We start from the raw sequence: 13122 nt of genomic DNA, 5'->3' as shown, positions 1-13122 counted from the left end.
TACGAATTCAAATATAATATATATTCGGACAAGGTCGCCAATTTATATTGTTACGAACTCAGCACTTATTATAGCAAGGTCGCCAGCAACATATATATGTTACAAATACTCTACTGGTCCTCGTCTTTGCAAGGACGGTAGATTTGTAATATAGCACAACTCAGGATGACGCTATCTTAACGTTATAGGGTTAAACAAACACAAAGGTTAGAATTACTTATAATGAAAAGAATTCAAATGTACAAGGTGAACACATAAATCAGGCACGAATCATTTACGTTAACACTGAACATGAGTTTAACATTGAACATATGTTAACAATTCCAGATAAGATTTCAAACCAGGAGATCTCTTTCCGTTGACACTTTGCTCGATAGCATTACATTTAGTTAGATTCTGACGTGACACAGTAACAATCGTTGCACTTAGCTAACCTGACGCAACACAGTAACATCATTGTTATACTTAGTTAAGCTTGACTTGACACAGTAACATATCATTACACTTAGTTAAGCTTGGCATGACACAGTAAACATCTTACAACCTAGTCATACTTGACGGGACACAGTAACATCTTACAACCTAGTCATACTTTGACGGGACACAGTAACATCTTACAACCTAGTCAAACTTGACGGGACACAGTAACATCTTACAACCTAGGGCAGCGGTGGCTACGGGGTTCGAGACAGGGAAAGCCTACATTACCTTTTGTTGTTGGGCTCGAGACTGGTGAAGGAATCAAGGTCTCAGACGATTGTCTGAGCTTTTATCTGAATGACCAACAAGGCAGGAACAGCTGGCCACGCCTCGACCCGCCACCTAGTTCTGCTATAGGTCACAATGACACAATTGCCCTGGATAGGTCAAGAGACTGGTTGTCATGCCCTCTCCTCGACTTGATTGGCTGAAAGAGGCCTAAGGTCCGGCCTACACATGTGGCGTGCATCCAGCCTCCTCTGTTCCTTTGTCCACGCCGGCGGCGAACGCACGTGACGACACACCGTAGCTGTTCCCATGGTTGGACCTGACGCCGTTGACCTGACGTTTGGGTGTTACAGGGCTGGTCAAGGTCTGGGTCAAGACATGATTACTAAGGCAATCAACACGGTCAGGGAGGGTGAGATCCGGGCCGATAGAAGCCGCTCCCTACACCCAGGACACGTCATACACAGAGATACACCAAGACACATACGAACCACGTGGACACAAACACACGTGTTCCGTAACACCCCCCTCCTTAAAGGAGAAAATTCCTAGAAGAGGAATTTTCTAGCGTTAAGAGCGGGATAAACAATCGGCTAACACATTATGTGCGCCAGCAATATGGTGAATATCTAACTGTACTCTTGAAAAAGAAACAAGGCCCACCTGATTAATATCTGACTCCGATCCCATAACTTGTTAACATTTTGAAGGGTTGGTAGTCAGTACTGATTGCCTGAAGGACACAAATATATAAAGTGTTATAACACAAATAACAGACAAAGGTTCCATCTCCATGGTGGCTATTTGTTTGGGCTCAACCTTCTCTCTGTCCTCCTGCACGAGGACTTCAGCGTCAGCATCGCTGGCATTCACAGCTAATCTGGTTGGAGCCTGCAAAATATAACAGTTAAAAAAGGTAGTGTTCCTAATTGATGAGAGAGACTGTCTCACACTGCTCATTCCAAACATCAATAACTCTGTCAGAGGGGATTGCGAGTGTTGCAAAATTTACAATGACATCCTACAGTACCCAACCATATCCGAGTTCAGTTCTCTCACACCTCCGCCCGGGTCCCAGGTCTCCGAGACACTCGTAGCTAAGTCGTCGGCTTCCTCACACACGGCTACCGCTGGACGTAAGATGATGCAGACTGGCACCGTCGGTTCCAAAGGGGGAGGATCACGACTGAAACATCGCTCAGGCATGTTGATGTGGCATAAACTCTGACTTCTGCGCCTATCGGGGGTAGAGACAAGGTAATTTGAGTCTCCTACACTCCAGATGATGGTGTAGGGACCCTGAAACCGGGCAACCAAGGGTTGACCTGGCTGCTGTAGTAGAAGTAACACCTCGTCGCCCGCCTCAAACCTTCTCCAACGAGATCGTTTGTCAGGCCATATTGTCCTCCGTTCCGGAGTCTCTCTTGAATGGGTGCGAGACAAATCCTCAGTCTCATCCACTGATTCTTGTACAGACTCAGAATCAGCACGGGAGGTATCACACATCTCCTCCCTTATTTCATCCTCATGGAGAGTCTTCTCTCTTGAATGGGTGCGAGACAAATACTCAGTCTCATCCACTGATTCTGTACAGACTCAGAATCAGCACGGGAGGTATCACACATCTCCTCCCTTATTTCATCCTCATGGAGAGTCTTCTCTCTTGAATGGGTGCGAGACAAATACTCAGTCTCACTCACTGAATCTCGTACGGACTCGAAACTAGCACAGGAGGCATCACACAGCTTATCCTCACCAATTTCATCCTCATGGAGAGTCTTCTCTCTTGAATGGGATCGAGACAAATCCACAGTCTCACCCACCGAATCTCGTTCGGACTCGAAACTAGCACAGGAGGAATCACACAGCTTCTCCTCACTAATTCCATCTTCATGGAGAGTCTTCTCTCTTAAATGGGCGTGAGACAAATCCACAGTCTCACCCACCGAATCTCGTTCGGACTCGAAACTAGCACAGGAGGAATCACACAGCTTCTCCTCACTAATTCCATCTTCATGGAGAGTCTTCTCTCTTGAATGGGCGCGAGACAAATCCACAGTCTCACCCACTGAATCTCGTTCGGACTCGAAACTAGCACAGGAGGCATCACACAGCTTCTCCTCACTAATTCCATCTTCATGGAGAGTCTTCTCTCTTAAATGGGCGTGAGACAAATCCACAGTCTCACTCACTGAGTCTCGTTCGGACTCGAAATCAGCATGGGAGGTATCACACAGCTTCTCCTCACCAATTTCATCCTCATGGAGAGTCTTCTCTCTTGAATGGGTGCGAGACAAATACTCAGTCTCATCCACTGATTCTTGTACAGACTCAGAACCAGCACAGAAGGTATCACACTTCTCACTAATTTTGTCCTCAGGGAGAATCTTCTCTCTTGAATGGGCGCGAGACAAATCCTCAGTCTCAACGGAGTCCACACCAGGGGAGAGGGTCTCACACAGCTCCCTCTCACTAGACTCACTCGTAGGGAGAGACTTCACTTCCTCCGACTTAACGGAGTCTACCCCAGGGGAGAGGGTATCACGCGGCTTCTCCTCGCTGGCCTCACTCGGGGGGAGAGTCTTTAAATCCACTGTTTCAACGGAGGCAACTCCAGGGGAGAGGGTATCACACAGCTTCCTCTCGCTGGTCTTCACTTCCTCCGTCTTAACGGCTATGTCCTCAGGCACACGGCCTGCCGTGCCAGCTGTCATAAGCCTGGCACCATCGTGGTTGTAGACTATCTCTGGTACCTCTTCCTCAAGCTGCCCTGCCTCCGTGGACTCCACCGGGCCCGTAGGCAACACCGGCACTGGGTTCATCTTCCCACCCGCTAGGTCACTGCCTAACACAACGTCCACGTCTAAGACAGGTAACTTATCTACAGTCCCTACTAGGGCATGGTCCGTAAAGAGATCTGTTCCTACTCTCACATCAACTAGTGGAGCTTCCTTGGGACCCGACAGTCCATCAGGCAAGACGCGGTCTCCAAACTCTTCTCGCGGCACCAAGCCATCCAACATCGGGGACTGCAGCGCACCAGAATCCCGTGATACGGTTTCTTTTCGTCGTACACCACATCTACGAACACAACCCTCAGACAGGAACGCATTGTAGTTCCCACAGAACGGATTCTTAACTACTTGATTAACACTCTCGCAACCCCTCACTTTCCTAAGAGCAGGGACAGCCTTACCTACTTTATTAAGTGGACCTAAAGCTGAGAAGAGACTTACCGACCTACTTTTGGTAAAGTCTCTGGATTCCTTCGCTCGAGCCCAGCAATCCCTCACCTGGTGCCCAGCCTTGCCACAATTAAAACAACTCTTAACTCTGTTGGAGTATTTCCCCTGACTTCTATGAGTTACCGGCAAGGTAGCAGATTCAGGTGGGATTACATTACCATTGGTCCTCCCTCTGTCGTCATAGCCATTTGAACGTCTGCCCACGTCAAGTTTACTGAACTTCGGTACATGTAAGTTACCCAACTGAGACGACACTGGTCCTGATGGTGAAGCGTTTAGTCTAAGTCTTTCACGTTCGAAAGCTAACCTAGCTTGTTCAGTCTTCTTCCTCTGCACTTGTAACTGTGCTTGTGCATTGACCTTAGCTATCTCTAGCTGCTTTCGCCAATAACTGAGATCAACATTAATATCACTAGGGATATGGGGAAGGATAGAGACTTTGACCGACGTTAATGATTGAGCGGTATTGTCAACACTGATCAACGACATGATTAATGAATCAAGGAAAGAGATTCCGTTAAGGCAAGAAATATCCTGGCAAGGGTCGCCAGTTTATATGTTACGAATTCAAATATAATATATATTCGGACAAGGTCGCCAATTTATATTGTTACGAACTCAGCACTTATTATAGCAAGGTCGCCAGCAACATATATATGTTACAAATACTCTACTGGTCCTCGTCTTTGCAAGGACGGTAGATTTGTAATATAGCACAACTCAGGATGACGCTATCTTAACGTTATAGGGTTAAACAAACACAAAGGTTAGAATTACTTATAATGAAAAGAATTCAAATGTACAAGGTGAACACATAAATCAGGCACGAATCATTTACGTTAACACTGAACATGAGTTTAACATTGAACATATGTTAACAATTCCAGATAAGATTTCAAACCAGGAGATCTCTTTCCGTTGACACTTTGCTCGATAGCATTACATTTAGTTAGATTCTGACGTGACACAGTAACAATCGTTGCACTTAGCTAACCTGACGCAACACAGTAACATCATTGTTATACTTAGTTAAGCTTGACTTGACACAGTAACATATCATTACACTTAGTTAAGCTTGGCATGACACAGTAAACATCTTACAACCTAGTCATACTTGACGGGACACAGTAACATCTTACAACCTAGTCATACTTTGACGGGACACAGTAACATCTTACAACCTAGTCAAACTTGACGGGACACAGTAACATCTTACAACCTAGGGCAGCGGTGGCTACGGGGTTCGAGACAGGGAAAGCCTACATTACCTTTTGTTGTTGGGCTCGAGACTGGTGAAGGAATCAAGGTCTCAGACGATTGTCTGAGCTTTTATCTGAATGACCAACAAGGCAGGAACAGCTGGCCACGCCTCGACCCGCCACCTAGTTCTGCTATAGGTCACAATGACACAATTGCCCTGGATAGGTCAAGAGACTGGTTGTCATGCCCTCTCCTCGACTTGATTGGCTGAAAGAGGCCTAAGGTCCGGCCTACACATGTGGCGTGCATCCAGCCTCCTCTGTTCCTTTGTCCACGCCGGCGGCGAACGCACGTGACGACACACCGTAGCTGTTCCCATGGTTGGACCTGACGCCGTTGACCTGACGTTTGGGTGTTACAGGGCTGGTCAAGGTCTGGGTCAAGACATGATTACTAAGGCAATCAACACGGTCAGGGAGGGTGAGATCCGGGCCGATAGAAGCCGCTCCCTACACCCAGGACACGTCATACACAGAGATACACCAAGACACATACGAACCACGTGGACACAAACACACGTGTTCCGTAACACCCCCCTCCTTAAAGGAGAAAATTCCTAGAAGAGGAATTTTCTAGCGTTAAGAGCGGGATAAACAATCGGCTAACACATTATGTGCGCCAGCAATATGGTGAATATCTAACTGTACTCTTGAAAAAGAAACAAGGCCCACCTGATTAATATCTGACTCCGATCCCATAACTTGTTAACATTTTGAAGGGTTGGTAGTCAGTACTGATTGCCTGAAGGACACAAATATATAAAGTGTTATAACACAAATAACAGACAAAGGTTCCATCTCCATGGTGGCTATTTGTTTGGGCTCAACCTTCTCTCTGTCCTCCTGCACGAGGACTTCAGCGTCAGCATCGCTGGCATTCACAGCTAATCTGGTTGGAGCCTGCAAAATATAACAGTTAAAAAAGGTAGTGTTCCTAATTGATGAGAGAGACTGTCTCACACTGCTCATTCCAAACATCAATAACTCTGTCAGAGGGGATTGCGAGTGTTGCAAAATTTACAATGACATCCTACAGTACCCAACCATATCCGAGTTCAGTTCTCTCACACCTCCGCCCGGGTCCCAGGTCTCCGAGACACTCGTAGCTAAGTCGTCGGCTTCCTCACACACGGCTACCGCTGGACGTAAGATGATGCAGACTGGCACCGTCGGTTCCAAAGGGGGAGGATCACGACTGAAACATCGCTCAGGCATGTTGATGTGGCATAAACTCTGACTTCTGCGCCTATCGGGGGTAGAGACAAGGTAATTTGAGTCTCCTACACTCCAGATGATGGTGTAGGGACCCTGAAACCGGGCAACCAAGGGTTGACCTGGCTGCTGTAGTAGAAGTAACACCTCGTCGCCCGCCTCAAACCTTCTCCAACGAGATCGTTTGTCAGGCCATATTGTCCTCCGTTCCGGAGTCTCTCTTGAATGGGTGCGAGACAAATCCTCAGTCTCATCCACTGATTCTTGTACAGACTCAGAATCAGCACGGGAGGTATCACACATCTCCTCCCTTATTTCATCCTCATGGAGAGTCTTCTCTCTTGAATGGGTGCGAGACAAATACTCAGTCTCATCCACTGATTCTTGTACAGACTCAGAATCAGCACGGGAGGTATCACACATCTCCTCCCTTATTTCATCCTCATGGAGAGTCTTCTCTCTTGAATGGGTGCGAGACAAATACTCAGTCTCACTCACTGAATCTCGTACGGACTCGAAACTAGCACAGGAGGCATCACACAGCTTATCCTCACCAATTTCATCCTCATGGAGAGTCTTCTCTCTTGAATGGGATCGAGACAAATCCACAGTCTCACCCACCGAATCTCGTTCGGACTCGAAACTAGCACAGGAGGAATCACACAGCTTCTCCTCACTAATTCCATCTTCATGGAGAGTCTTCTCTCTTAAATGGGCGTGAGACAAATCCACAGTCTCACCCACCGAATCTCGTTCGGACTCGAAACTAGCACAGGAGGAATCACACAGCTTCTCCTCACTAATTCCATCTTCATGGAGAGTCTTCTCTCTTGAATGGGCGCGAGACAAATCCACAGTCTCACCCACTGAATCTCGTTCGGACTCGAAACTAGCACAGGAGGCATCACACAGCTTCTCCTCACTAATTCCATCTTCATGGAGAGTCTTCTCTCTTAAATGGGCGTGAGACAAATCCACAGTCTCACTCACTGAGTCTCGTTCGGACTCGAAATCAGCATGGGAGGTATCACACAGCTTCTCCTCACCAATTTCATCCTCATGGAGAGTCTTCTCTCTTGAATGGGTGCGAGACAAATACTCAGTCTCATCCACTGATTCTTGTACAGACTCAGAACCAGCACAGAAGGTATCACACTTCTCACTAATTTTGTCCTCAGGGAGAATCTTCTCTCTTGAATGGGCGCGAGACAAATCCTCAGTCTCAACGGAGTCCACACCAGGGGAGAGGGTCTCACACAGCTCCCTCTCACTAGACTCACTCGTAGGGAGAGACTTCACTTCCTCCGACTTAACGGAGTCTACCCCAGGGGAGAGGGTATCACGCGGCTTCTCCTCGCTGGCCTCACTCGGGGGGAGAGTCTTTAAATCCACTGTTTCAACGGAGGCAACTCCAGGGGAGAGGGTATCACACAGCTTCCTCTCGCTGGTCTTCACTTCCTCCGTCTTAACGGCTATGTCCTCAGGCACACGGCCTGCCGTGCCAGCTGTCATAAGCCTGGCACCATCGTGGTTGTAGACTATCTCTGGTACCTCTTCCTCAAGCTGCCCTGCCTCCGTGGACTCCACCGGGCCCGTAGGCAACACCGGCACTGGGTTCATCTTCCCACCCGCTAGGTCACTGCCTAACACAACGTCCACGTCTAAGACAGGTAACTTATCTACAGTCCCTACTAGGGCATGGTCCGTAAAGAGATCTGTTCCTACTCTCACATCAACTAGTGGAGCTTCCTTGGGACCCGACAGTCCATCAGGCAAGACGCGGTCTCCAAACTCTTCTCGCGGCACCAAGCCATCCAACATCGGGGACTGCAGCGCACCAGAATCCCGTGATACGGTTTCTTTTCGTCGTACACCACATCTACGAACACAACCCTCAGACAGGAACGCATTGTAGTTCCCACAGAACGGATTCTTAACTACTTGATTAACACTCTCGCAACCCCTCACTTTCCTAAGAGCAGGGACAGCCTTACCTACTTTATTAAGTGGACCTAAAGCTGAGAAGAGACTTACCGACCTACTTTTGGTAAAGTCTCTGGATTCCTTCGCTCGAGCCCAGCAATCCCTCACCTGGTGCCCAGCCTTGCCACAATTAAAACAACTCTTAACTCTGTTGGAGTATTTCCCCTGACTTCTATGAGTTACCGGCAAGGTAGCAGATTCAGGTGGGATTACATTACCATTGGTCCTCCCTCTGTCGTCATAGCCATTTGAACGTCTGCCCACGTCAAGTTTACTGAACTTCGGTACATGTAAGTTACCCAACTGAGACGACACTGGTCCTGATGGTGAAGCGTTTAGTCTAAGTCTTTCACGTTCGAAAGCTAACCTAGCTTGTTCAGTCTTCTTCCTCTGCACTTGTAACTGTGCTTGTGCATTGACCTTAGCTATCTCTAGCTGCTTTCGCCAATAACTGAGATCAACATTAATATCACTAGGGATATGGGGAAGGATAGAGACTTTGACCGACGTTAATGATTGAGCGGTATTGTCAACACTGATCAACGACATGATTAATGAATCAAGGAAAGAGATTCCGTTAAGGCAAGAAATATCCTGGCAAGGGTCGCCAGTTTATATGTTACGAATTCAAATATAATATATATTCGGACAAGGTCGCCAATTTATATTGTTACGAACTCAGCACTTATTATAGCAAGGTCGCCAGCAACATATATATGTTACAAATACTCTACTGGTCCTCGTCTTTGCAAGGACGGTAGATTTGTAATATAGCACAACTCAGGATGACGCTATCTTAACGTTATAGGGTTAAACAAACACAAAGGTTAGAATTACTTATAATGAAAAGAATTCAAATGTACAAGGTGAACACATAAATCAGGCACGAATCATTTACGTTAACACTGAACATGAGTTTAACATTGAACATATGTTAACAATTCCAGATAAGATTTCAAACCAGGAGATCTCTTTCCGTTGACACTTTGCTCGATAGCATTACATTTAGTTAGATTCTGACGTGACACAGTAACAATCGTTGCACTTAGCTAACCTGACGCAACACAGTAACATCATTGTTATACTTAGTTAAGCTTGACTTGACACAGTAACATATCATTACACTTAGTTAAGCTTGGCATGACACAGTAAACATCTTACAACCTAGTCATACTTGACGGGACACAGTAACATCTTACAACCTAGTCATACTTTGACGGGACACAGTAACATCTTACAACCTAGTCAAACTTGACGGGACACAGTAACATCTTACAACCTAGGGCAGCGGTGGCTACGGGGTTCGAGACAGGGAAAGCCTACATTACCTTTTGTTGTTGGGCTCGAGACTGGTGAAGGAATCAAGGTCTCAGACGATTGTCTGAGCTTTTATCTGAATGACCAACAAGGCAGGAACAGCTGGCCACGCCTCGACCCGCCACCTAGTTCTGCTATAGGTCACAATGACACAATTGCCCTGGATAGGTCAAGAGACTGGTTGTCATGCCCTCTCCTCGACTTGATTGGCTGAAAGAGGCCTAAGGTCCGGCCTACACATGTGGCGTGCATCCAGCCTCCTCTGTTCCTTTGTCCACGCCGGCGGCGAACGCACGTGACGACACACCGTAGCTGTTCCCATGGTTGGACCTGACGCCGTTGACCTGACGTTTGGGTGTTACAGGGCTGGTCAAGGTCTGGGTCAAGACATGATTACTAAGGCAATCAACACGGTCAGGGAGGGTGAGATCCGGGCCGATAGAAGCCGCTCCCTACACCCAGGACACGTCATACACAGAGATACACCAAGACACATACGAACCACGTGGACACAAACACACGTGTTCCGTAACAATATATATATATATATATATATATATATATATATATATATATATATATATATATATATATATTTTTTTTTTTTTTTTTTTTTTATACCTCGTCGCTGTCTCCCGCGTTTGCGAGGTAGCGCAAGGAAACAGACGAAAGAAATGGCCCAACCCCCCCCCATACACATGTACATACACACGTCCACACACGCAAATATACATACCTACACAGCTTTCCATGGTTTACCCTGGACGCTTCACATGCCCTGATTCAGTCCACTGACAGCACGTCAACCCCTGTATACCACATCGCTCCAATTCACTCTATTCCTTGCCCTCCTTTCACCCTCCTGCATGTTCAGGCCCCGATCACACAAAATCCTTTTCACTCCATCTTTCCACCTCCAATTCGGTCTCCCTCTTCTCCTCGTTTCCTCCACCTCCGACACATATATCCTCTTGGTCAATCTTTCCTCACTCATTCTCTCCATGTGCCCAAACCATTTCAAAACACCCTCTTCTGCTCTCTCAACCACGCTCTTTTTATTTCCACACATCTCTCTTACCCTTACGTTACTTACTCGATCAAACCACCTCACACCACACATTGTCCTCAAACATCTCACTTCCAGCACATCCATATATATATATATATTTATTTATTTATTTATTTTTTATTTATTTATTTTGCTTTGTCGCTGTCTCCCGTGTTAGCGAGGTAGCGCAAGTAAACAGACGAAAGAATGGCCCAACCCACCCACAGACAAATGTATATACATACACGTCCACACACGCAAATATACATACCTATTCATCTCAATGTATACATATATATACACACACAGACATATACATATATACCCATGTACATAATTCATACTGTCTGCCTTTATTCATTACCATCGCCACCCCGCCACACATGGAATAACAACACCCTCCCCCCTCATGTGTGCGAGGTAGCGCTAGGAAAAGACAACAAAGGCCCCATTCGTTCACACTCAGTCACTAGCTGTCATGTAATAATGCACTGAAACCACAGCTCCCCTTCCACATCCAGGCCCCACAGAACTTTCCGTGGTTTACCCCAGACGCTTCGCATGCCCTGGTTCAATCCATTGACAGCACGTCGACCCCGGTATACCACATCGTTCCAATTCACTCTATTCCTTGCACGCCTTTCACCCTCCTGCATGTTCAGGACCCGATCACTCAAAATCTTTTTCACTCCATCCTGCTACCTCCAATTTGGTCTCCCACTTCTCCTCGTTCCCTCCACCTCCGACACATATATGCTCTTGGTCAATCTTTCCTCACTCATTCTCTCCATGTGCCCAAACCATTTCGAAACACCCTCTACATATATATATATATTATCCTTGGGGATAGGGGAGAAAGAATACTTCCCACGTATTCCCTGCGTGTTGCAGAAGGCGACTAAAAGGGAAGGGAGCGGTGGGGCTGGAAATCCTCCCCTCTTGTTTTTAATTTTCCAAAAGAAGGAACAGAGAAGTGGGACAAGTGAGGATATTCCCTCAAAGGCTCAATCTTCTGTTCTTAACAGTACCTCGCTAACGCGGGAAATAGTGGAGTTAAAAAACAAACAAAAAAAAAAAAAAAAAAAAAAAATATATATATATATATATATATATATATATATATATATATCCCTGGGGATAGGAAAGAAAGAATACTTCCCACGTAGTCCTTAACGCTACCTTGCTAACGCGGGAAATGGCGAATAGTTTGAAAGAAAGAAAAAGATATATATATATATATATATATATATATATATATATATATATATATATATATATATATATATATATATATATTTTCTTTTCTTTCTTTCAAACTATTCGCCATTTCCCGCATTAGCGAGGTAGCGTTAAGAACAGAGGACTGGGCCTTTGAGGGAATACCCTCACCTGGCCGAATTCTCTGTTCCATCTTTTGGAAAATTAAAAAAAAAAAAAACGAGAGGGGAGGATTTCCAGCCCCCCGCTCCCTCCCCTTTTAGTCGCCTTCTACGACACGCAGGGAATACGTGGGAAGTATTCTTTCTCCCCTATCCCCAGGGATAATATATATATATATATATATATATATATATATATATATATATATATATATATATATATATATATTTTTTTTTTTTTTTTTTTTTTGCTTTGTCACTGTCTCCCGCGTTTGCGAGGTAGCGCAAGGAAACAGACGAAAGAAATGGCCCAACCCACCCCCATACACATGTATATACATACGTCCACACACGCAAATATACATACCTACACAGCTTTCCATGGTTTACCCCAGACGCTTCACATGCCTTGATTCAATCCACTGACAGCACGTCAACCCCGGTATACCACATCGCTCCAATTCACTCTATTCCTTGCCCTCCTTTCACCCTCCTGCATGTTCAGGCCCCGATCACACAAAATCTTTTTCACTCCATCTTTCCACCTCCAATTTGGTCTCCCTCTTCTCCTCGTTCCCTCCACCTCCGACACATATATCCTCTTGGTCAATCTTTCCTCACTCATTCTCTCCATGTGACCAAACCATTTCAAAACACCCTCTTCTGCTCTCTCAACCACGCTCTTTTTATTTCCACACATCCCTCTTACCCTTACGTTACTTACTCGATCAAACCACCTCACACCAAACATTGTCCTCAAACATCTCATTTCCAGCACATCCATCCTCCTGCGCACAACTCTATCCATAGTCCACGCCTCGCAACCATACAACATTGTTGGAACCACTATTCCTTCAAACATACCCATTTTTGCTTTCCGAGATAATGTTCTCGACTTTCACACATTCTTCAAGGCTCCCAGAATTTTCGCCCCCTCCCCCACCCTATGATCCACTTCCGCTTCCATGTTT

The 13122-nt window shown here is 46.0% G+C and overlaps 1 protein-coding gene and 1 long non-coding RNA gene across 4 annotated transcripts; both read right to left on the bottom strand.

The window, feature by feature from the left end:
* Positions 1-206: 206 nt before the first annotated feature.
* LOC139756486 (uncharacterized) lies at positions 207-2278 on the bottom strand. The gene is made up of 2 exons (XR_011714359.1): positions 622-2278; positions 207-582 (listed from the first exon to the last, which is right to left on the bottom strand). It is a non-coding gene; the product is annotated as an uncharacterized lncRNA (long non-coding RNA).
* A 2441-nt stretch (positions 2279-4719) lies between these two features.
* On the bottom strand, positions 4720-10258 carry LOC139756630 (uncharacterized). 3 transcript variants are annotated; one of them, XR_011714403.1, is made up of 3 exons: positions 9649-10258; positions 5068-9609; positions 4720-4909 (listed from the first exon to the last, which is right to left on the bottom strand). XR_011714403.1 is itself a non-coding variant. In XM_071676300.1 (2 exons), the coding sequence occupies exon 2, from the start codon at positions 8954-8956 to the stop codon at positions 6230-6232; it is 2727 nt and encodes a 908-aa protein (XP_071532401.1). In that variant the 5' UTR covers positions 8957-9609; positions 9649-10258; the 3' UTR covers positions 4720-6229. The 3 variants fall into 3 exon arrangements, 1 of the variants encoding a protein (XP_071532401.1); XR_011714402.1 differs by having other exon boundaries at positions 4720-5134; positions 5173-9609; XM_071676300.1 differs by having other exon boundaries at positions 4720-9609.
* Between the last annotated feature and the right edge of the window lie 2864 nt (positions 10259-13122).

The sequence above is a fragment of the Panulirus ornatus genome, chromosome 22 (assembly GCF_036320965.1).
Source record: "Panulirus ornatus isolate Po-2019 chromosome 22, ASM3632096v1, whole genome shotgun sequence".
NCBI classification, from domain to species: Eukaryota; Metazoa; Arthropoda; class Malacostraca; order Decapoda; family Palinuridae; genus Panulirus; species Panulirus ornatus.
Note: the sequence above shows the minus strand (reverse complement) of the source record. Positions and strands in the feature narration are given on the sequence as shown.

Coding starts and splice junctions, on each gene's coding strand:
- LOC139756630 (XM_071676300.1), bottom strand. CDS start 8,956: ATGTCGTTGATCAGTGTTGACAATACCGCTCAATCATTAACGTCGGTC.